This window comes from Apostichopus japonicus, chromosome 23 (genome assembly GCF_037975245.1).
Source record: "Apostichopus japonicus isolate 1M-3 chromosome 23, ASM3797524v1, whole genome shotgun sequence".
In the NCBI taxonomy this organism is placed as follows: Eukaryota; Metazoa; Echinodermata; class Holothuroidea; order Aspidochirotida; family Stichopodidae; genus Apostichopus; species Apostichopus japonicus.
The window spans coordinates 17,038,836-17,064,575 of NC_092583.1; the positions used below are offsets into that span (position 1 = coordinate 17,038,836).

General features: G+C 37.2%; 1 protein-coding gene across 9 annotated transcripts in view; it reads left to right on the plus strand.

Annotated features, from left to right (window-relative positions):
* Positions 1–25,740, plus strand: part of LOC139964504 (oxysterol-binding protein-related protein 6-like) — a 72,377-nt gene that overhangs the window by 28,969 nt on the left and 17,668 nt on the right. For all 9 annotated transcript variants that reach the window (XM_071966105.1, XM_071966106.1, XM_071966110.1 and 6 more), the window contains 5 exons: positions 65–209; positions 1,301–1,440; positions 2,352–2,462; positions 2,942–3,061; positions 3,709–3,787. In XM_071966105.1, the coding sequence (XP_071822206.1) occupies positions 65–209; positions 1,301–1,440; positions 2,352–2,462; positions 2,942–3,061; positions 3,709–3,787 (595 nt within the window). The remainder of the gene's footprint in view (positions 1–64; positions 210–1,300; positions 1,441–2,351; positions 2,463–2,941; positions 3,062–3,708; positions 3,788–25,740) is intronic.

Genomic DNA, 25,740 nt, shown 5'->3' on the forward strand with positions numbered 1-25,740 from the left:
CTCTGTATCTTTCAAATGTTGATGGCTATAGTCTTATAATGACTGTTATGTTTATGTACTGTAGGGTACTGCTATTCCTGGACTTTCTGGTGTAGTGGTCGATGAAGAAAACTCTACTCTGAGGTCAACCGTTTCTCACGTCTCCATTTCATCTCTCAATCAACAAGATCAGAAAAACAGGGAGGAATTTATGGACAAAGCTAGCCTAGGTGAGTTTTATCCATCTTTAACATTACTGCAGTGTTACAGCTGCTTGGTATGTTTCTTTGGTAACATTGTTCTACTGACATACGTAATGCAGTTCCATTCATTTCTTAGTTGAGGAACGGTTACGTTGTACACACAGTTGTCTGCCTGTACTGTTATATCAAGGAAAAACATTTACTGTACAAAGTCTACAATGATAAGTATTCCTTTTCTTGCTATTTCCATGAGTGTATAAAGTACAGTATAAGATATTGTAAGATTTTCTTTGTGAGGTTAATGTATTCTTCTCATCTGGTTTGGTGTTTCTATGTTTACACATAGTGTGCACATTGGGTACACATAGTTTCACATTGTGTACACATAGTGAACACATAGTGAACACATAGTGTACACATAGTCGTTAGCATGGGAAGCAGGTATGTTTGTATTTTCTGGTATATTTATGTCATTTTAGGAGTTCCCATGTCAATTAGTAGGAGAAAATATGGAAACCTTGGTGTGATTTTGGTCCGTAAATGAAAATTTGCATCTCTGAGCAGGAAAACAGAGATTCTAGATCACTGATTCGAAACCAATCTCGTTCCAAGACAAGTCTTTATAATTAAAGTACAAAATTTTCAATTTTTTTCAGATTTTCGTTACTATATGCTAAAAAGAGTTTTTTATATAAGACACAATAGTTGCATGGATGGGAATTGATACCATCTTCTGGGATATGTCTAAATAATTCACTTTGTGGTTCTCAATGCCAGTGTTATTAATAGGATTAATTGTGTCTACAGCAATACAACTGTTGTATGGGCAATATTACTGGTTGTTTTTTCCATTCGTATCTTTGAGGTCATCTAAACAGGTCAAGCTGGTTGTCACACAAGGGTGCAAGCAACAAAGAACCAATGCATTCATTGTAATAAAGCTTTTCATTTTACTTTAAAATCAAGTTATTCTCCAGTTGGTGCTACGAGAAGCATGTTGTACCTATCCAAGAATAGATTAGATGTCGCGGATGGAAAAAAATCCTTCAAACTCAATCTAAGTTATATGTATCTTAATCCGCAATACATTTGTGACATCTTTCTCTCTTTCTCAACAGTTCATCGAAATCTCAAAAGTGTTCTCCACACCCTGACTCAGGCTTTTGATAAATGCAAGGCCATTGTCGAAATTCAAAACACTACTTCTGGGATGGTTCAAGCCAAACAAGTGTTTATGTTGCAAGAATATTTATCTCAAGTAAGTATTTCATTCTCTTCCTTTCCTTTCATATTTTGCAACCCTTGATAATGTTGTTTATAACTCACTGAGAGGATATAATTTTTATGGTAAAAAGTCACTCGATACCACAGCCATTTATTTTGTTTGGGATGCTAGTCAGAAGGCAATGTACCTTGCATACTGTATAACCCTGGATCATACCAAAGTTGGGGAAATGTTCTTGCTTGGTGCATTTTAATTTGAGAACTTTACAGGTATAAATCTGTCTCAATATATTTGAATCTGATCAAGCCATTGATGAAATCACATTGTTGAAAGATATAACTTGCTATTGTGTCTTCTGAAAGAGCAGTTATGCTCACCAAGTTACAGTTTACCAGTGGTGTGTCCAAAGAGGGTCTGGGGTCCATGTTTCTTATTTCATTTTTCTTTGAAGGAGGAAAACCCAGACCCCCTACACAAGAATTGGCTTTAGTGAACCCCAGGGGAGCACCGTCTACTTTATAAAACACACTTGAGATTCCTCTAGCCCTCCCAAAGAGATGCCCATATCTAAATCAATCAATCTAGCATTTAGTGGTAGTAGTATAGACCTAATTTATAGACTAAATATGGCTCATAATGCACCCACCCACTCCTTTATAAAATGCTTGGTTTGCCTCTGGTCCTACCATAAAGGTTCAGGCCCCTACCTAATTCAGTCGAGGAAAGTTTTGAATTTTATTCCCCTCACCTTTGAAATCCTGCGCATGCCACTGCCATATAACATCCTACTTGTTACTTGAATGAAATTACTAATGCATCTGGTAGGAAATATGCCTGGGAAATATGCCTGGGAAATATGCCTGGGTTGTTATCATTTTTAGTAGAAAAACAATAAAAACAGGAAAACCATAAAATGTAACCAACTAAATTTAAATCTTTTGCAGGTCAAACAGCAAAATGAAGAGCTGCGAGGAAAGTTAGCCAGGATTTTTTCGGAAGCAGATTTGTCAGAATTTCCTCAAATTCCGACATTTAATTTGGATACATCTAATGTGGTAAGTGGCTAATTTGGTAAAAATTTCACCGATTTTGCAGTGTTTTCCTGCAATTATTATTACTTTTGCAGGATAAATAGTTGTGCATATTTCTGTCTCTTAAGTCAGTTTATTTGTAACAAAGGTTAAATGGATGACATTAAATTCTTGCTTCAATTTTCACTATACAATGAAAAAGAAACCTAAAATGCAACCATAATTAAAATTCAATTTTTCCTATTTTTGTTGAACCTTTGCAATTGATAATGAATTGTAGAAGGAAAGGCCATAGAACGTACTCAAAAGAGCAAAAGCAGGAGATCATAAATCTTTTATCACTACAGCTATAAATAAATTAAATCCAGAAATATTACCATTTAACATATATTTGGTTTCATTTATTATCCTGAAATTAGTGAGAAAAGACAGAATGATATAAAATTGCAGAATTTTGCTTAGTTTTTAATTTTTCAACTCTATGATCTTTTTTTGCATTTCAGCATCTTCCTCTCGCACCGCAGATGTCAGATGAGGACGCCCTCTCTCGATCAGAATCTTTGGTAGAATTCTACGATGCTCATGAATATTTAGCATCTAGCGCATCATCTTCAGAGGACGAGGTAGAAATTTTCAGTAAATTGTCAGATGGACATGTGTTTAAGGAAGATGGTCTTATGACCTCTAGAACATGGTATCAATTGGTCAGTTTAGGGGGAGGGGGAGGTGGGGGGGCTGGGTGGTCCAGTCATAGGACTATTAGTCTTCAAGATTGAAGATTTTCCATGTAACGTTAGGCGAGTCGGGTCGGGATCAATGGTACAGCCTGCTTTCTTGAAAGAAAAACTTGGAGATAAAACTTGAGAATAAATTATCAAGAAATACACTAACAGCAATAATGAAAGGAAATTTTGTATTAAATATTACAAAAACTTTACCAAACTATAATATAAACCTGCATGTATTCTTTAGATTCTGCATCTGGTGGTAACCTGTCAAATTCTTCAAATGGATATCTCAACCAGAACTTAGGAGAACTAAATAATAAAATAAATTATCAAGAAATATACTTACAGCAACAATGAAAGCAAATTTTGTATTAAATATAATAAAGACTTTACCAAACTATAATATAAAACTGTATTTATTCTCTAAATTCTGCATCTGGTGGTAACATGTCAAATTCTTCAGATGGATATCTCAACCAGTATTTAGGAGAACTAAATAATAAAATAACTGAAATTAATTTAATCTTTGCATCTCATTTCAGGGAGAAGAGGAAGATACAACTTCGTCTGTACCCAGCGATGATGAAGGGGCAGAGATGGGGGAGGAAGACTTTAGAGAATGTAAGTCATTTTCAAAATCTCTTTCAAGGGAAACAAAAGCTGCTGTAATTCTTGTTAAATCATTCATAAATTTGACACGAAGCAGAATGAGAACTTTGCTTTCCTGATCTAAATTTTGGATGTGAGAGTTTGAATGAGCCTGTCATCATCCAATCTTAACTATTAACAATACAGTTATCTGTTCTTGGAGTTGAGTTATACTCTCAACTTACTTGAATGCAAGAGGATTTGTCAACTGTCCATCTCAACATACTACCAAGTAAAATGCTAGAGGATTTATTACCTGTCCATCTTATCATACTCACAAGTATAATTGCATGCAGTTTTTCTGTTAAATATTGTACCTGGAAGTAAACGTATTACTTCCCTTCCTGATTATATCACAACTGAAAGCATCTAAAAGGAGACAAGATTGGAAATGGAAGGAGGAGGAAAAGATGAATTTGAAACCAATTTTAAATTTGAAAACTTCACAATCTAGTTGTTGCTGATGTTGATGTGTCTGTTATGTATGTTTCTATGTCTGTTTGTGTGTTTAATGAATTTTATTTAAGTTTTTTTAAGATGTCATGTGAATTGGAAAATAAATATGAAACATTCCACATCTCCATTTCTCTGTTTATAAAACTTTTCTTTAATAAACCAGATGTGTGTTGAAGAATTCACTGCAAGGATGAAAGCGACTTGTGTTAACCCCCAAGCTGCCCTGAACCCTCATTCATTAGCTTAGTGGTATATTATCTGGTTATTCATATGAAAACAAATTAAGTTTTTTTTCCCTTTTCATCTTGGTATGTGTATTCTGCTATTTGTTTCTTTCTTTTTCATTTTTAATGGTGCTATCTCTGCACAACAACTGTGTCTATAGTAATTGTGACTTTTTACCAGCACATTCTGGTCTACTGCCCTTTTTTTCATTCTACAACCCAGAGTGTCAGCAGCACATGAGGAGAGTAGAAATTACTATCCCAAAAAACTCATCTTTTAAGCTCAATGTCTTTGTACTCAAAGAACAATACTCTATTAACATGTCAAGTAGTATATTCTCTGTGAACATTTAAAAAACATTGGTGATCGGAGCTACTTGAAGTTTTTACAGCTGTACGTTTGCATTGAATTGTCATTTTGTGTCACTAAACAGGGACTAATTTTAGTCTTCATATTTTGTGCAGTAGTTTTGAAGTTTGTCTCCTTTAAATTACTATGGTTTCTGTGTACAAAACATGCTATATATCTTTACACCTATTTACAGATCTCCAAATATAAAGTATATGTTGTTGTAACATATATCTCAATATATGTACTGATACTGAAAATATGTTTAGAAAGATCTTGTCTTCAATAATTATGAAAAGAATCACAGGTATAAGTCCAGTAGCCTATATGCCATTTCGGATGACTTGGATACAATTTTACTGACTCTCAAACCTTAAAACTCAGTTTAGTAGACGTGATTGAAAAATCCTCAAAGAAGCTTTCTGATTGGTTGAGGACCAGATGTGTGTAGAGTTGCCAAATGAAACGTGTAGCTAGTTATGAGTGTTAATATGCCTATGTTATTTTCAATATGTCACACTATATGTGAATTAGGGAATGTGCAGGTACTTTACCAAGAAGTGTCCATCAGAAATTCCTCACAGGAATTCTCAGTGATTTCAGTGATTGCAGCTTGTCAAGTTTAACAGAACTAGAAAGGACTGATATGATAGTGCCCTCTGTTGTTGTAGAGCTTATTTGGGTCTATTGTTATTTGAAGTTTAGCCTTATTTGATCATTCTTGGTGGAAGTTTACTGGAATAGAGCAACATTTCACATATCCAGGCCATATCGGTCAAGTGTGGCATCACCAGAATTGGACAAACTCAATGCAACATTCAGCTCTAGGAATTAACTCCATACCAAAGGTTGATATTAATATTATAGTCATGTAGCAAAGAATAAGAGTAGACTATTAAGTCTTTATGGACCAGACACATACCCCTCTCCCCACCCCCCTCCATCCCCTCCCGAGCATTGACATAAATCCGTAAATACTCATGACTGGATGGTAGGTTTCTTTGCTTCCTCTCCCTAGACAACCTTGCTTTTACCTCCTACTACAAAATTGCAATTCATTTGGGTTCTTGCACACAGTACCTTAGCAAAATCATTAAAGCTCAAAATGGAATATTGATTGGACAACATAATGAGGAAGCCGTATCGGAAACCAATATCAGAAGGTGCACACTCAGGGAAACCAGAAATGTAGAGCGAATGATTCAATGAATAAATTTCATTTGTCTTGCTAAAACAAAATTACATTATACAAGATTGATTAAAATGTTACACAACATAGTTGTGAAAGGAATTGGTTTAGGAAGCCCTTGGGCTAGACAAATAGAACACTCCCATAGTGAAAAGGAAGACTTAGACATCCTGTGTGTTAAACAGTCTCATGATATTAAAATCTTGAATTCATCTTACTTTCTTGACCTGTTAGATTCTTGCAATTTTCCCATAAATTCTGGAAATTAATAAATGGTAAGACAAGTATGAATAGATGATAGTCTTAAAATCCTTTCAGAGCAGATATTCCAAGACGTAGAATAAATAATTAATTAATTAATATAAAATAATCTGGCTAGAGTCAACTTGTGTTGTCCGTAATTGTGGCACTATCAACTAAATGTAACTTGGTTGGAATCGACGAAACATATCTTTTCAAGCCTACACATGACATATTTACACCAATTTCTGGATCACTAATTTTGCAGGCTACTGGAAATCAAGGATTAAAAGGCTTAACTTTTCCTTGAATGAACTTAATGTTTAAAGCCTTACCAGTCAGTGTAAAACATTTCATTGTCTTCTTTGAACAGTTTGTTAGCTTGTTGCTAACAGCAGTTTCCATGTATAGGGAAGACCCAAGAAAGAGTTTTAACCCTGTAGGAATGCTTAAAATAATCCCAAAACGTATTCCTTGTTTAAAATCACATTCTGTTGGGTTCAGCCATGATCTAAGACGTCTCCATGGAAACCTTACAGAGAACTAATAAACCACAAGATTCCTGTTGTTTGACAATTTGACATTTAAAGAACAGGGTGACAGCTTGACTTTTACTAGTTTGTGCTGTAATCATTCAAGATGTACTGCTTAGTGTCTTAATGGAACAGTCTTAAGAGAGAATGGATGAAACATTATTATGCAAAGAGTTTGTTTACATTTAGTATTAAACTTGTCAGTAGAAACCACAAATGAGTTTTATAATGTCATGATAAGTTAATTATGTTCACTCCTTATTGCTTGAATGTTAAGCAAGGATTTATCACACCAATAGATGAAAGCAATATTAAAGTGATCTCAGGTTCATTTGCTGATATTCAATAATTTTTAAGATGGTATCGAGTCCTGTTCACCAGTACTTGGGAATAGTTGGATGACATGTTCTCCTTTTATTTGGCATGTCAAGATATGACATTGTTTGCAGATACCTAGATTTACTTCAGAAACAGAATAATGACTGGGAAATTATAAACAAATTTCCATTTGCTTACAAAATTGTCAGAATTTTACATAATATTAATATTTTAAAATTTATTATTCAAACCATATGGTTCCTTCACCAACACTGGGTTGGGTGTAATGAAATTGAACTCTCTTTTATGTATAGGGGGTATGCATTCAGGTAACAAGCATATATAGATAAAACTATGTACACATTTCTATGTATATATGGGATATATTTACATGTTTTCATCAAACTTGTACAGTTGTACACATACCCAGTATACACATTGTATATATTCATATAAATGTCACACACAAAAAGAGCCACACATAACAAAACCACACATAACAAGATCACACACACACAATAACACACACATACACACATACCCAGCACGCACACAAACATAACATAACATGCACACACACACATAAGCAGCATATACATATGTATAGTTCAGTAATGTCAGGCTAATTTGAATAGAAAAGAAAATTGAATGAGTTCTAGTTACCTTTTGAGTTGAAAATTTAAAAGAAAAAAATTTTCTTCTGATTATGAATAATTGTTATTCTTTGTAAGGTTTCATACATATGAATTTTGTGGAATTATGAAATATTCATTGTCTGTTATCGAGCTCGAAGAGACGGATAGCATCCGATCTTTTAAAATTATTATTGCACCACGGGGTGACTTCGTCAATTTTGCACATGTTTGTAGTCATTTACAAGCCAACATCAAGTAGTTTTGATGGGGAGAAAACTCACTGATGAAGCTTTTCCTTTTGGGAAGACAAACATATCCCCAAATGGCCAGAGGAAGATTGCATAATTAAGGATTGTCTTCTTCATTGCGATAGTTTACAGTATTAAGTATGTGTGGATACCTGTGTTCTATTCCTGTACTGTACTTGTAAAGTGAGTGTGTGATGTGCACCAGAGCAAATATAGCAAATGGACTCATCCATCAGACATACAGAGAGTAAATAGTATGAATTATTCATGTATATGAAATGAATAATTCATGAGATATGTCACTCGGGTCATTTAGTAAGGATGCTTGATATTGGAATGGAGAAAAGCAGATAGCACGAACTATTCTCGTACATAACATGAATAATTCATGAGTAATATCAGAGGTCAATTAGAAAGGATGCTAGATATTAGAATGTTGAAATGCAAATAGTATGAACTATTCTTGTACATAACATGAATAATTCATGAGAAATATCAGAGGTCAACTAGAAAGGATGGTAGATATTAGAATGTTGAAATGCAAATAGTATGAACTATTCTTGTACATAACATGAATAATTCATGAGAAATATCAGAGGTCAACTAGAAAGGATGGTAGATATTAGAATGTTGAAATGCAAATAGTATGAACTATTTGACATACTTCAAATGATTAATTCATGAGAAATATCAGAGGTCATTTAGTAAGGATGCTTGATATTAGAGTGAAGAAGTGCAAACAGTATGAATTATTCATGAACATCTTATGCAAGACATATGAGGGATGTTCATGAACCAAAAGATTTCAGAATGCAGAATTCATTTTCATTTCGTACCGCAAATATTCAGTTGTGCTTTAATATGAAAGAAGGAAAACCCAATGGGAGAAAGGGAGAAGGGATAATCAGAAAGGAAGTAGGGGGGTTGGGAGGAAGGAAGAAGGGGTTTCAGAGAAACGGAGAAGGGATTTGGGCAAAAGGGGGATGGGGCTTGGTATAAAGGAAGAATGGGGTTAGGAGAGGCGTTGAGGCAGAAAGAATCTATGCGATGGCAATGGCGTGTGTTTGGGAGCAAGTGCGTGTGTATATGTGAAACCTTAACTCAAAATTTTCATTTTAAATTTTGCATTGGTATCATTGACAGATAGCGTTTCCTATATTTTAAACTTGATATGAAATTCCTGTAGAATATTTGCTGGTAGAAGTCTGCCTCCCTTGAACAAATTGGTTACGAATATGTTTCAAAATCGATAGGAATACCCAATTAAATTTTGCTTTATAAATATTCCACATCTCCATCCCCACGACGACCACACCATATAGCTTCTTCTTCTTTTTCTCTCCCCACACTTGAATATTACATAATCTAGGAGAGAACATGTTATATAATTTTCTCTTTGCAAAGTTTTTAAATTTTAGCAATTCCTAATTTGAGCCAAAAGTGAGAGGCAAGCCCAACTATCATAATTTAATATAATTCTAAACTGCCACTTCAATGCAAAGTAGGTTAACTTCCTAAAATCTACAGAAGTAATGGTGTATTTTAAATATTTCATGAATAAAAAAACTTTTAAAAAATTGAAAACTTGCTTTACATGTAACCCTAACTGTTGACATAGTAACAAGGACATACTGTAAGTGAAAATGCTGCAATGCAATATCAGAAACACATTTTTCCTCTTTTGAAATGTTTGAAAACTTGTGAGGGAACCTTTTTCAATTCATTTATGATTTCCATTTTCTGCCAAATGGACAGAAACAATGATTACACCTTCCTTTACACTGCCATGAACAAATATTCACAATTTCTTTTACCCTGTAACACTCCCCAAAAGACAAACCTGTTTTGATTGCCACAAGACACCCTCCCCCCCCCTCATGAACCGTCAAACAGAGTGATCACTGCTCAACTGAAATGAGACTAGCGTTAAATTCACACTTTGTTAAAATAGCCACATTTGTTGATCATGGTAGGTTTCTGCACATCTTACAAGGTCATTAGAATACTGCAGTCGAATCTCTGAACTGATGAATATGATTATTGAATTGCACAACAACAACGTATGTGTGTGTGTGTGTATAATGTCCTCTGTCTCTACGAAGTAGGGAGGATAGAATCTACCGTCTTCTCGCACAAACCAGCCAGCTAGCCAAAGCAATACACTCTGAGTGGTCAAGATCGTTAGAGGTGGAAAAAAAATAATACGCACCATACTGCCCTGGTAATCAAAATGTCAGACAAATCGGTGAAACACGTACAATGATTACATTAGTGTGCTGCAATGGATGGATTTACTCTGCAGGCAGGCATGTAGCAAATAAGGTTTGGAAGAATATCCTGCATGTAGTATCATAGCTGTAGTTAATAAACAACAGAAATTAAAACAGGTGTGGTGAGGCTCTACTGCAATGCTTGATTTTAACTTTGTCAGAGTTTATGCATCGTGCTCGGTAAAGAACTTCTGTCATCAGGGGAAACAGCATATTTAATACATCAATTCGGAATTTATCGTCTTCATCAGAGACTTCATCAGAAAGCAAATTGAAAAGAAATTAATCCTGTGTTTTTTGTTTGTTTATGGTAAATTGGAATGTGATGCTGAAGCCTGGAGATATGGTAACTTTTTATTTCAGCTGATTGGAGAATATTTCACATTTGTGATATAACCTACATATACAGCAGCAGCAGAAGCACACAGTATTGAGAGGTTTGTTCTAAGCCCTGTGTGCATCATCAATAAAACATACATATAGTAATGTGTCTGTGATAAAGCATAGATATATAGTAATGTGTCTGTAATAAACATGATCATTGCAAACATTATGTTTCATGCAAGTAATGCTGGAGAACGGATTATATGATTTATTTGGGGACAGTCTTTCAATTTTACTTCTGGTGAAGATGATTTCTGGGAGTGTTTAACAGATGCTGAAGCTATGGGAAAGGACTATAAGCGAGATGTCACTATAATGTACAAAATGTGTCTTAACTCAGATTCAGGTATGTACAGTACAAGAAAAACAATGTATAAATAATAGATATGATTAATTCAGTTAATTATTGGTGTTAACTCATGGTAGAGGTCTTAAAATATAAATGTCAGGTTTACCCCATTAAGATAACCAGTTGTCAAAACACACTTCTGTAGTAGCAAGTTGAAATAACTTCTTTTAATTCTTACGGTTGTTTTTTTCATGTAATATTACTCTGTCAACCAATAATTGTCTCCAGCCGATGATGGTAACCACAAACCAGGTGTTTAAGACTGAAATCATACCCACCTCCTTCGGTGGGATATAATTTAAAACACTGGGCAAGTTCACCCACATTCTATTAATGAAGGTTTAGGTAACATGGTCTGAGCTTGCCTTCTGATGATGTTAAGCATGTTAAAATACTCCATGACTATGTACAGTAGTTAATGTGTCCATTGGTTTGCCTTATATATGGCTTATTTAGAATTGTCAGTCCCCATGGCAACATCATGTTTCCCACAATGATGCATATTAGTACATAGCTGGACTAAAAGTACAGTATACTGTTTAGTTGTTACATTAATGTCTCACAGCGGTTTTATTCCTGTAAACGCCTATTACTTTGAACACATACTTTACCCTTTGCCTAGATGCTGGCTTACAACACAAGCATATTATCTTAACTTTGTCTAAGCCTATCTAGCCTAGTTTGCTTATAATTTAAAACCATGAGCAAAGCTCTTATTTTAAACATAATCACAGTAGAAGTACCCAGTTCAAGCATCATTTGCATGCAATTCAATCAAACCTTACATTCTTAACTCCATTAATGATATATTAAGCTGATTAGCACATTGCTTTTTTTTTTAATTATTGGTATGGAACAATACTCTAACATTTCATCAAGCTGCAACAGTAGTCTCATCAAGTTATTCTAAATAGCGATTTTACTTTTTATGATTTGTAACATTAAATAATCAATCTTAATTTTAATCAATCTCAATTTTAAAAGCCTGTTGACCCAGACAGGTTTTTCACATTTGATGTTGTTAAATGACAAAGAAAAATAGAATTGCAACTGTTTAAAAAATTTCGGTGCTTTAAATTATATGCAGTTGAGCAAGTCAAGCCAAAGTAATGCATCCAAAATAATGGAAAAAGTCGCCGAAATCAATACAAATTTACTCCCAACAAATGAGTCTGAGCAGTGTTCAGTGATATTGCACTACTATGAAGGTTAGGTATATATCAATTTGAACACAGTTACAGCAGAAAATGAAACACAAGCAAGGAAGATTATTATGGTTTGACTCTCATCAAACAATTTGTACATTGCAATGTATACAACAGTGAACAACTGCAGTATGCCTAGATAGGCTAAAAATCAAGATTGTCCTTAATAGGGCAACTTCTAATCCTCCAGTCTATTGCATATGTACTGTAGTTGTTTAATGAATATTATATTTGGAAGGGCTTATAACAAAGTATTTCTGGCCTGACAACAATCAGGTTCCTGTAATTTCTGACTGGAACTCTAAAGTATATTTTATTGACTCTGTATCACGTGTATTAAAGCAAAGTAAATGTTCATATATATAACAGTGTGTATCTAATCAGTGTTTTGCAGTCATTTACTATGCATAAGATAGATATTTACATTGACATTGCCCTACTCTGTAACTGTGACTAGCAGAAGTTATTGTCATTTCAATCTACACATAACCTTGAACCTGTAAAGAAACAATGGTTTCCATGCTTCTGATTTTACTAAATAGCTGTAGATTTCCCCCGGTTTCCCTTCTACCCCTCCTTCACAAAGCCAAAACTTTGTGAAACTATTCAACAAAGGTAGTTGGCTTCTTTGTAATAAATCTTTTTTAGCATTTGACACTAAACTGTACTATGAGTTATAATACAGTATGCAAGCCATTACATTTATCAGTTATTGGCAGTGTCTGTTCATACAGTAGTTTCTATGAACCGAATAATTCGTTCAACGTTTATTTAGACTAGACTCAGTTTTAGTAGGATTCAGTAGGATCTGAGCCTGTTTCTTGATGCCGTAGCAGTTGTCTGTATTTGTTTGTGAAGGATATTAATGTGTAAATACAACTCTTTAGTATCCTGCAACATTGTGTATTCAGTAACATTCATATATATCTACATATAGCAGTCTGGATTTATCTTGATCTGGTCAGGTTTTGTTAATTGGATTACAGCATATTTTGACATTCTGTGCGCACCATTCTTCTTAGTGTGGTTTATATAATACAGGGTTTCGAAATGGAAATTTTCTTTCAGACAACCATAGAATACTAACACATTCTTATCTGATATGGTCACTGCTGTGTTTATAAGCCATTGTGTGTGATTCGTGACAATAAACCTACTACTTTTCCCTACTTGTCCACTCTCCCCTCCTTCCCCCTCCTGTCACACAGTTGATATAAAAAATTCCTCAAGTGAATACTACAGCTTTAAATTTTTCCATTGCTATAAACTTGTTTTAAACTGAGTTAGCTTTGCCTTGCACAGAGAGAGGCTTAATACATATTTGTGTGTTTGATTTATACTATTATGTTATAATGTGACATATGACTATAGATTATGACTAATGGTACTTCATATAGATTTGCTTTAGGGTTCCTAGTTTTTCAGTGTCATATTTCCTTGGTTTAACTCTGTTCCAATTCTTGATTAAGTTTGTAATTCAGATCCTGGGGCTTTATTACAACATTCAGAATTAACCTACGTAGATGAACCGCTTGCATGGTGCTCACAGCCAATTGAATACATTCAGATGCAGTAACTAACATTCCGATCAGTACATGCCAGGCAGACATGTTTCATAATCCTCATAGTAGGGAGCTACAGTAGGAAAGGAAGGTTGAATGAATGATTGAAACCTTTAAGGGCCAAGATCTATTCAATGTCTTGCCTGCATTGTGGACATTATTGACATACATGAATATTGATAATTTATGCATGTTCCTCGTGAACTCAATTATGACAGATAGGCTTAATTGTAAAGATATATGTAATAGTAAGTGCACATCCCACCCATATATCCTTCACAAACAACATTTCCTACGGGTATTTCCAAAAGAGGTTGTGGATAATTAGGTGTATTCCTAAGGAAATAGTTGATACTGTACCTCTTTGAGCCAAACCCTCTTTGACTTTTCTTGCAGTGGATGTTTCGTGGACGTTGGTGCAAGATATATGTTAATATTCATGATTTCTGCATGTTCCTGATGATATAATTGATACCTTTTTGGGTCAAGACCTAGTCTGTGTTTTTTGCTTCGGAATTTTTTTTGGACAGTAACGTGAATATTCATGACTTCTGCATGTTCCTGATGATATGCTTGATATCCTTTGCACCAAGAACCAGTCAGTGTTTCCTGCATTGGATAGTTTATGGACACAACTAAGTGTACAATCATATTCATTAGTTATGCATACATCTCATAATAACTATGAATATGCATATTACTGAATCAATAGGTAAGTTAAAGCTCTTCTAACAGCTGTTGATATGCCATCAATATATGCTATCAGTTGATATGTTATCAATAGTAAGCTTTCATAACAAACTAATTAAGTAGCTTGATTTGTCAAGTTTTCATTCATTCAGGTAGTTAAGTAAAAGTAAAAAAAAAATGAAATGTTCTTTAATTGGCATCTGATCATTGCTGAGTGAAAACATGTGGACGATCAAATGTTGAGAAGCCAATCAATTTCATTTGGTGGAAAATCTAGCAGTGTGTCATAGTTTGATCAAGTGGAATTTTGAGTACACTGCAGTAGGATTTACTAAAACTGGGGAACCAAATGCAGTTAGGCTCTGCATTAATGTATGGTGAGGAGCAATGTCAAACAGTAAAGCTGCAGCAAAGCTGAATCAACATCAAACAATAGAGATTATCTCTAAAGACCAGAACAATCAATTGTATTAAACTGCAGAGCACTATAGCTATACAGTATGTTCTACCCAGCTAGGCTGTAGTCCCCCTCCCCCTAAACTGCAGAGCACTACCTATACAGTATGTTCTACCCAGCGAGGCTGTAGTCGCCCCCCACCCCCAAACTGCAGAGCACTACCTATACAGTATGTTCTACCCAGCTAGGCTGTAGTTCCCCCCCCACCCCCAAACTGCAGAGCACTATTGCTATACAGTATGTTCTACCCAGCTAGGCTGTAGTCCCCCTCCCCCTAAACTGCAGAGCACTACCTATACAGTATGTTCTACCCAGCGAGGCTGTAGTCCCCCTCCCCCTAAACTGCAGAGCACTAGCTATACAGTATGTTCTACCCAGCGAGGCTGTAGTCCCCCCCACCCCCAAACTGCAGAGCACTAGCTATACAGTATGTTCTACCCAGCTAGGCTGTAGTCCCCCCCCCCACCCCCAAACTGCAGAGCACTAGCTATACAGTATGTTCTACCCAGCGAGGCTGTAGTCCCCCTCCCCCTAAACTGAAGAGCACTACAGGCAACGATACAGTATGTTCTACCCAGCTAGGCTGTAGTCCCTCCTCCCCCAGACTGCAGAGCACTACAGGTAGCTATACAGTATGTTCTACCCAGCTATGCTGTGGTCCCCCCACCCCCCCCCCAGCATCCTATTTTGACATGTACAGTGCCTTATAAAATAAAGGTGAAATTAAAGTGAATTATCTCTTAAATTTATCCTTATTTACCAATCAAACTTACATATTAAAGCATATGAGAAATAGTTTTGAGAATAGTCACTCTACTAGGAAATTACCCCGAGAAGGAGACCAAACTAATGCAATGCTGTTTCTCCAGGATTCCCTCGTTCCCCGGCCTTGCCCTGTTTATCCTTTTAATAGTGCAGCATTACCGACGTACTGTATATGTGTGGTATATTGCATGGCTACAGCTTCATTTATACATTTGCCTTCACCATTTACTCCATCTCTTGAATTCACACATAGCTGTGAATATATATCGTAAATCTAACGAAAAAGTAGATTGGAAATACATTATCACCACTTGAGTTTGGGCTATGGTAATTTGATATGACCATTGCACCATGAACACATTGCAATGGTGATTTGTAGAGGTTAGTTAGCGAAAGATTGTTTAATAGCATCACATACCTCGCTGCATTAGATACTGTTTGCACCAGCCTGCATATTAAAAAACACACAAAAGTGCATTTGGTAGTCAGTCGACGACACTAGAGAAAGAAGGTCTAACAGAATGTTGCATATATTGTTTTAAGTTCAATATCTTAATTTTTACATCTTTGTGCTGCTTGGTAGAAAAACGAAAGTGTTTAGCTATAGTCACATAGCATGAGGTGAACCAAATATATGTGTAAAACCTTAGAATTTATAATTACATTTCAAATCAAATATATTTTACACTAAATGAACTTGTTCATCGGACTCTTACAGTAGGTCGTACTTACTTTGCATACTGTAATAAGAATCATAATGGCATCTTCTATTGTGGTGAAGTGTTACGGCTAATGACCTTCAACGCATTTCACGATATTTAGAGATATGATATACTTTGTGTTTGTAAGATATGCTCCTAAACTTGAGAGGGTTATATCAGTGCAAAGTGGTAAAATACAGATCCTTATCCCATTTCTTGTGATACAACCAACTTTGAAGATATTTCATTTTAACCAAAATGTGATAATATTCATCTACATAATTGGATATTTTCATCCATAGATAGATTTCTGCCTGGGAATAGCTGTCATTAAACACCATTCCTTGATTAATTAATATTTCTACTTACTATTATACACACGGTAATCTTGAGTGGTTTTACAATAGTCCTTGCTATACTACTTTAAGATGATAGCTCTTTTGCAGTAGTAAATATTTGCTGGACAGCATGAGTTGTACACAAGACGTAATGAACCACAAACCTATAATAGCCATGTTTATGCCTTACATGTTAGGGGCACAGATCATACACCTCAAATAGCTCTTAACTTTTTGCCGTAAAAATCTTCTTGTAAGTAGAAGCATACATATTTTTAACATAACAAAGATTGGCAAATAATGGTGATTAAAAGCTTTCGTCTGATATGATAAATCATACAGCATCACACATAGAGTATATATTGGTAGTAACCCCAATTCATGCATAATAATAATAACAATCAAATTTTATTAATAGAACCAAAGTTTGCACACATGTTAAGATTTTCATCATAATGATCTCCGTCATATAAAAGGTGTTAGGGTCAGGGTCAACATGATTGGTTTGATTATGCAGTATATGCATTCTACTCTTTACTGCAATAGTGTAATTTGTACAATCCCTGATGTATGCATGTCTTTGAAGTTCATGTCTGTTAAATAACAGCTTCCTACTGTTGACACATCATGCACCCTCTCTTTAATATTCTCTTTATTGACTGCTACAGTATATTTGACTCTTTACAGCAATAGTGTAATTTGTACAATCCCTGATGTACGCATGTCTTTGAAGTTCATGTCTGTTAAATAACAGCTTCCTACTGTTGACACATCATGCACCCTCTCTTTAATATTCTCTTTATTGACTGCTACAGTATATTTTACTCTTTACAGCAATAGTGTAATTTGTACAATCCCTGATGTATGCATGTCTTTGAAGTTCATGTCTGTTAAATAACAGCTTCCTACTGTTGACACATCATGCATCCTCTCTTTAATATTCTCTTTATTGACTGCTACAGTATATTTGACTCTTTACAGCAATAGTGTAATTTGTACAATCCCTGATGTACACATGTCTTTCAAGTTCATGCCTAGAGATTGATCATGTTAACTAACAGCTTCCTACTGTTGATATATAATGTACCATCTCTTTAGTATTCTCTATGTTGACTGCTACAGTATACAGTATATATTTTACTCTTTTCAGCAATATTGTAATTTGTACATTCAGTGATCTACGCATGTCTTTGAAATTCATGCCAAGAGATTGATTATATTAAATAACAGGTTCCTACTGTTGACACATCATGCACCCTCTCTTTAATATTCTCTTTATTGACTGCTACAGTATATTCTACTCTTTACAGCAATAGTGTAATTTGTACAATCCCTGATGTACACATGTCTTTGAAGTTCATGCCTAGAGATTGATCATGTTAACTAACAGGTTCCTGCTGTTGATATATAATGTACCATCTCTTTAGTATTCTCAATTTTGACTGCTACAGTACATACATTCTACACTTTACAGCAATATTTTAATTTGTACAATCCCTGATGTACGCATGTCTTTGAAGTTAGATCATGTTAAATAACAGGTTCCTACTGTTGACACATCATGCACCCTCTCTTTAATATTCTCTTTATTGACTGCTACAGTATATTCTACTCTTTACAGCAATAGTGTAATTTGTACAATCCCTGATGTACACATGTCTTTGAAGTTCATGCCTAGAGATTGATCATGTTAACTAACAGGTTCCTGCTGTTGATATATAATGTACCATCTCTTTAGTATTCTCAATTTTGACTGCTACAGTACATACATTCTACACTTTACAGCAATATTTTAATTTGTACAATCCCTGATGTACGCATGTCTTTGAAGTTAGATCATGTTAAATAACAGGTTCCTACTGTTGACACATCATGCACCCTCTCTTTAATATTCTCTTTATTGACTGCTACAGTATATTCTACTCTTTACAGCAATAGTGTAATTTGTACAATCCCTGATGTACACATGTCTTTGAAGTTCATGCCTAGAGATTGATCATGTTAACTAACAGGTTCCTGCTGTTGATATATAATGTACCATCTCTTTAGTATTCTCAATTTTGACTGCTACAGTACATACATTCTACACTTTACAGCAATATTTTAATTTGTACAATCCCTGATGTACGCATGTCTTTGAAGTTCATGTCTGTTAAATAACAGGTTCCTACTGTTGCCATATACTGTAATGTACCGTCTCTTTAGTATTCTCTGTATCGACTGCTACAGTATATTTTACTCTTTACAGCAATAGTGTAATTTGTACAATCCCTGAAGTTCATGCCTAGAGATTGATTATATTAAATAACAGCTTCCTATGGTTGACATATAATGCACCTCTCTTTACTATTCTCTGTATCGACTGCTACAGTACATACATTCTACTCTTTACTGCAGTAGTGTAATTTGTACAATCCCTGATGTACGCATGTCTTTGAAGTTAGATCATGTTAAATAACAGGTTCCTACTGTTGCCATATAATGTACCCTCTCTTTAATATTCTCTTTATTGACTGCTACAGTACATACATTCTACTCCTTACAGCAATAGTATAATTTGTACAATCCCTGATCAACACATGTCTTTAAAGTTCATGCCTAGAATTGATTATGTTATATAACAGGTTCCTACTGTTGGCCATATAATGTACCCTCTCTTTAGTATTCTCTGTATCGACTGCTACAGTATTTATACATTCTACACTTTACAGCAATAGTGTAATTTGTACAATCCCTGAAGTTCATGCCTAGAGATTGATTATATTAAATAACAGCTTCCTACTGTTGACATATAATGTACCCTCTCTTTAGTATTCTCTACATTGACTGCTACAGTACATATATTCTTCTCTACACATGACAGTTTTATTGTTTGATTTTTTTCCTATTTTTCATACCACCTGCTATTTCCTAGTTTATATATAATTTGTCCCAAGCTTCCTGTTGAACTATACACTCATCACAATGTACATACATCTCATGAATTTATCTGGTCTCCTGCTTGCATGCCTCTGAAATCCTGAATAATTTCACAGCAGACAGCTCCGAGCTAGCGTTCTCTGTTAGCTATCAGTGAGCAACAGTCGTTTTAAGCGTAATTCAGCACAGTGTGTGACTATCGTTACTGTATGTAAGGTTAAAGTGTAATGAGCGTATGATGCCTACCGAGTGTGATCTTGACAGGTTTTACGCAAACAGGTGTTCTTGTTGATATTTAGTTTGACCTTAGTTTGGGCGAGGGTATATTTATTGATTCATTTCTCTCTTTCTTGTAAAATGTGAGTGTGATTAATCCTTCCTTTGTATTCTTTAACGATTATTTGGAGCAGAAACAATTATCAGGCAGGCCAACTATTTCAATCCTTTGTCCAAAAGAGGAGGTCACCTGTTGTTATTTCTCTCTCAAAGGTGTCAATTTTAGAAAATGGCAGTTTTATATCAATTTCAATGGCGTTACATATGTCAGATTGTCTTACAAAACTAATATGGTATATAGTTTTGATTTAAAGCACAATATTGCTTGCAGTATTCCATCTTGCTCTGCTACTTTGCTCTGCAAGAGTTCTTATAATCAGATTGTTCACTGTTTAATTCCTCTTCAAATGTTTGTATTTTTACTCCCATGAATTGTTACCATGGTTACTAGCACAAATATAAACTTTAAGCTGCATTTTGTGTTGAAAGTAAATGAATAGTATGATAGGGAAACATAATTTGTTACTTTAGTACAGCCTTGCGCAAACTTTTAGACCTGAGACCCAGGATCTTCCATGAGAACTGTGCCAAGACCCAACAGACCCTCCACCCTCCTCCTACCATCAGAACCTGTGCCAAGACCCAACAGACCCTCCACCCTCCTCCTACCATCAGAACCTGTGCCAAGACCCAACAGACCCTCCACCCTCCTCCTACCATCAGAACCTGTGCCAAGACCCAACAGACCCTCCACCCTCCTCCTACCATCAGAACCTGTGCCAAGACCCAACAGACCCTCCACCCTCCTCCTACCATCAGAACCTGTGCCAAGACCCAACAGACCCTCCACCCTCCTCCTACCATCAGAACCTGTGCCAAGACCCAACAGACCCTCCACCCTCCTCCTACCATCAGAACCTGTGCCAAGACCCAACAGACCCTCCACCCTCCTCCTACCATCAGAACCTGTGCCAAGACCCAACAGACCCTCCACCCTCCTCCTACCATCAGAACCTGTGCCAAGACCCAACAGACCCTCCACCCTCCTCCTACCATCAGAACCTGTGCCAAGACCCAACAGACCCTCCACCCTCCTCCTACCATCAGAACCTGTGCCAAGACCCAACAGACCCTCCACCCTCCTCCTACCATCAGAACCTGTGCCAAGACCCAACAGACCCTCCACCCTCCTCCTACCATCAGAACCTGTGCCAAGACCCAACAGACCCTCCACCCTCCTCCTACCATCAGAACCTGTGCCAAGACCCAACAGACCCTCCACCCTCCTCCTACCATCAGAACCTGTGCCAAGACCCAACAGACCCTCCACCCTCCTCCTACCATCAGAACCTGTGCCAAGACCCAACAGACCCTCCACCCTCCTCCTACCATCAGAACCTGTGCCAAGACCCAACAGACCCTCCACCCTCCTCCTACCATCAGAACCTGTGCCAAGACCCAACAGACCCTCCACCCTCCTCCTACCATCAGAACCTGTGCCAAGACCCAACAGACCCTCCACCCTCCTCCTACCATCAGAACCTGTGCCAAGACCCAACAGACCCTCCACCCTCCTCCTACCATCAGAACCTGTGCCAAGACCCAACAGACCCTCCACCCTCCTCCTACCATCAGAACCTGTGCCAAGACCCAACAGACCCTCCACCCTCCTCCTACCATCAGAACCTGTGCCAAGACCCAACAGACCCTCCACCCTCCTCCTACCATCAGAACCTGTGCCAAGACCCAACAGACCCTCCACCCTCCTCCTACCATCAGAACCTGTGCCAAGACCCAACAGACCCTCCACCCTCCTCCTACCATCAGAACCTGTGCCAAGACCCAACAGACCCTCCACCCTCCTACCATCAGAACCTGTGCCAAGACCCAACAGACCCTCCACCCTCCTCCTACCATCAGAACCTGTGCCAAGACCCAACAGACCCTCCACCCTCCTCCTACCATCAGAACCTGTGCCAAGACCCAACAGACCCTCCACCCTCCTCCTACCATCAGAACCTGTGCCAAGACCCAACAGACCCTCCACCCTCCTCCTACCATCAGAACCTGTGCCAAGACCCAACAGACCCTCCACCCTCCTCCTACCATCAGAACCTGTGCCAAGACCCAACAGACCCTCCACCCTCCTCCTACCATCAGAACCTGTGCCAAGACCCAACAGACCCTCCACCCTCCTCCTACCATCAGAACCTGTGCCAAGACCCAACAGACCCTCCACCCTCCTCCTACCATCAGAACCTGTGCCAAGACCCAACAGACCCTCCACCCTCCTCCTACCATCAGAACCTGTGCCAAGACCCAACAGACCCTCCACCCTCCTCCTACCATCAGAACCTGTGCCAAGACCCAACAGACCCTCCACCCTCCTCCTACCATCAGAACCTGTGCCAAGACCCAACAGACCCTCCACCCTCCTCCTACCATCAGAACCTGTGCCAAGACCCAACAGACCCTCCACCCTCCTCCTACCATCAGAACCTGTGCCAAGACCCAACAGACCCTCCACCCTCCTCCTACCATCAGAACCTGTGCCAAGACCCAACAGACCCTCCACCCTCCTCCTACCATCAGAACCTGTGCCAAGACCCAACAGACCCTCCACCCTCCTCCTACCATCAGAACCTGTGCCAAGACCCAACAGACCCTCCACCCTCCTCCTACCATCAGAACCTGTGCCAAGACCCAACAGACCCTCCACCCTCCTCCTACCATCAGAACCTGTGCCAAGACCCAACAGACCCTCCACCCTCCTCCTACCATCAGAACCTGTGCCAAGACCCAACAGACCCTCCACCCTCCTCCTACCATCAGAACCTGTGCCAAGACCCAACAGACCCTCCACCCTCCTCCTACCATCAGAACCTGTGCCAAGACCCAACAGACCCTCCACCCTCCTCCTACCATCAGAACCTGTGCCAAGACCCAACAGACCCTCCACCCTCCTCCTACCATCAGAAGCAGTGTTCAGAATGCATGTAAACTTCTGCAATCTCAAAATAAAATTCTGAAAACTTTTCGCAGGCCATTTTTGTGTTTGCAGACCATGGCTTTAGTGTATCAAAATGGCATCAAAAACGATAAAGGTACTGTAGACAAACTTAAGGCTCAATGGTTTACAATGAAACAGCAAAACATTACATTAAATCAGTTAAAATTGTGTCTAGAGAAAACAGCTGCAGCAGCTGCAAAATCTCCTGCAGCAAGGCTGCAATAATATCAAACAATAAGAGATAATCACTGCAGATCAGTGTATTCCACTAACTTACAGGTTACATAAGATTACATCTCATGCAGCCTGGCTGCAGTGATGCTGCAGCTCCATCTGTGTCCTTGTTCTGGCATAGTGCCTTAATCAGACTGACCCAAAAATCAGTTAATTAGATCTAAGAATTAATTATTCACAATCATTGAAAAGGGTCACATTATACTGTAGGCAGATATCTTGAAGTGAAAGGTGACACTGGTCAGTATGGCCATATGTGACCATGTGGGATGACCATGGCATCTTCCAAGAATATTTGGGAGCAATAGAGATACAACTTAATCATCCAAAATTTAGTGGTTTAAAAAGCTTGATTGGTATCTTTAAGTTTGTTGGAAATATCAAAAGTAACAGAGCAGTGTATTGCTTGTAGTTTGCATGAAGTATGCATCCAGCCAGAGTTCAAGACAAGATAATTGTAAGAATAAAAAATGATGCTCATCTATATTTATCTGTGCTATAAGAAGAACTATCAATAAATCTTGCTGTAATGGTTGTCTGCATATGCTACTAAATCAAGTCTACCAAACTAATTGGTTTCTTCTTTCCTGTATTTTGGTATAGTACTAGTATGATTTCAGGTTTATCAAAATAATTCTGAACTAGCCCTTCTGAAAAGGTGTTGTGGTAGAAATATATAGAAAAGTAATGTTTTACAGCTATAATTTAGAGAAATTATGCATGATAATATTTATAAACAATTATATAAACGTACGGACTGACACTCTGTGATTGTAAAATAATTCTGAGTATTTAATTAGTCTGAAATATGCAATTAAATTAAAAAGTGGTCATACTAATCAACATTTACTTCACTTTCTTATGCCATGATTTATTTTAATAATTTAGTTTGTAATTGCTATTCTGCTAATTGTAATCCAGGAAAAAATTGGAAGGATTATTATTTACAAATATGTACTTGGCAAGCTTCTGCCAAGTTTTGCGAAATTTCAGATAAACAGGCCTGTTAATAGTGGTGGGGTCATACAGCCCCACCAGCTTGAGGTCAAAAATATGGAAGGGACCTGGGAAAATATGGTAGAGACCTGGGCAAATATGAGATAAAGAATAAAGTATTCTCATTTTCAAAATGAAACTTAAGGCAAAATGAAATATGGAAATAGGGTGAGGTGATTATCCCCAGGGACCACCCTGACTCTCGAAGATGCCTCTAATATTCTCAAGATATACTCAATATCTACAGTAAATATATTGACTATGCCATTTGAGATTCTGCCAGTTATTTTTCTTGATACTGTTTTATATACTAAAGCCACATGGTTGGTGTCTATGATATTAAGCACTGGTGTAATACATTGAGCAATGAATGTATCAGATTTCAGCGGGCTAATAACACTCGTAAATATCTTGGTGTGAAGAGTTGTGTCTCGTCTCTCAGATGATATCAAACTCTGGAAGTTAAAGAAGCATACCCAACCATCATTGTCTGTGTGTCTGTGTGTGATGGAGATACTAACAGCTAACAGTACATCCAAATAGTTTACAAAAATTGTATTATATACATTTAAATAGGAGTGTTGGCTCAGTGGTTAATTCCGGTGCCTTTCAATCATAAGGTCCCGAGTTCGAGTCACTCCAAGGTTAATGTATGTCGTCCAACTACAGAGGTGTAGACAATTGACAACTCATAATCATGGACGTTAAATATGAATCTAAGAGACTGACTTCGGTCAGCTTGCGGCTTTGATAAGCCAATGATGGCTTCTTCGCGAGATCCTGCTTGAAGGAGGATCTAAAATACAATAGGAGATATCATAGGTTCTGTATTCATTCACAAACATAAATGAAGAGTTTATTGAGCAAGTCTATACGTACACCATCATCCAGGCACATATTGTGGGATGTTTATGATTTTAATGGTGTTATGTCTTTTTGGGTTGTTTAATGGTTTTTTCTTAGAACTCATTAAAATAGAGATGGGACGTGCTACAAAATCTTAAAATTTAAAACAAAATCTGTTTACTTAAGTCCTCTGTCAACATAACATGAACAAAGAAAATGGGCAACACTTTCAACAGTTTGATAAGTTTGGAAACCAATTATCTGTGGTAATGAAATCAACTTGATCACTTTCTCAGTAGCCAATGATGATAACTTAACTCTTACATTAGATCTCGTACTTTGCTTTGAAGGGTGTCTATACTGTATACAAATTCTACTTGGCATAATGCACACCGTAACACAAATTTGTTTCATGATCGTGTACAGCCACTCTCTACAACTTACACAGTATCAGCTGGAATGATGAAGCCATTTAACATATTTCCAAGAATGAGGCAATGAGCATTCCTTTGTCTCCTCTGATCATTTTTTTTTTTTTTTTGGTATTGTGCCACGGTCACTAAATTTTATTTCCAACCTACGGTCTGAGATAATAGCAAGCCATGGTTCAATCTCCGGTTTTGAGATAATGACCGCGGATATTGTCTAATGGATTTAAGCAATCAGTAACTCATTACACAAAGTATTACTTTGCCAGAAAGCCAACCCTATGTTCACAGAGATGATTAGAAA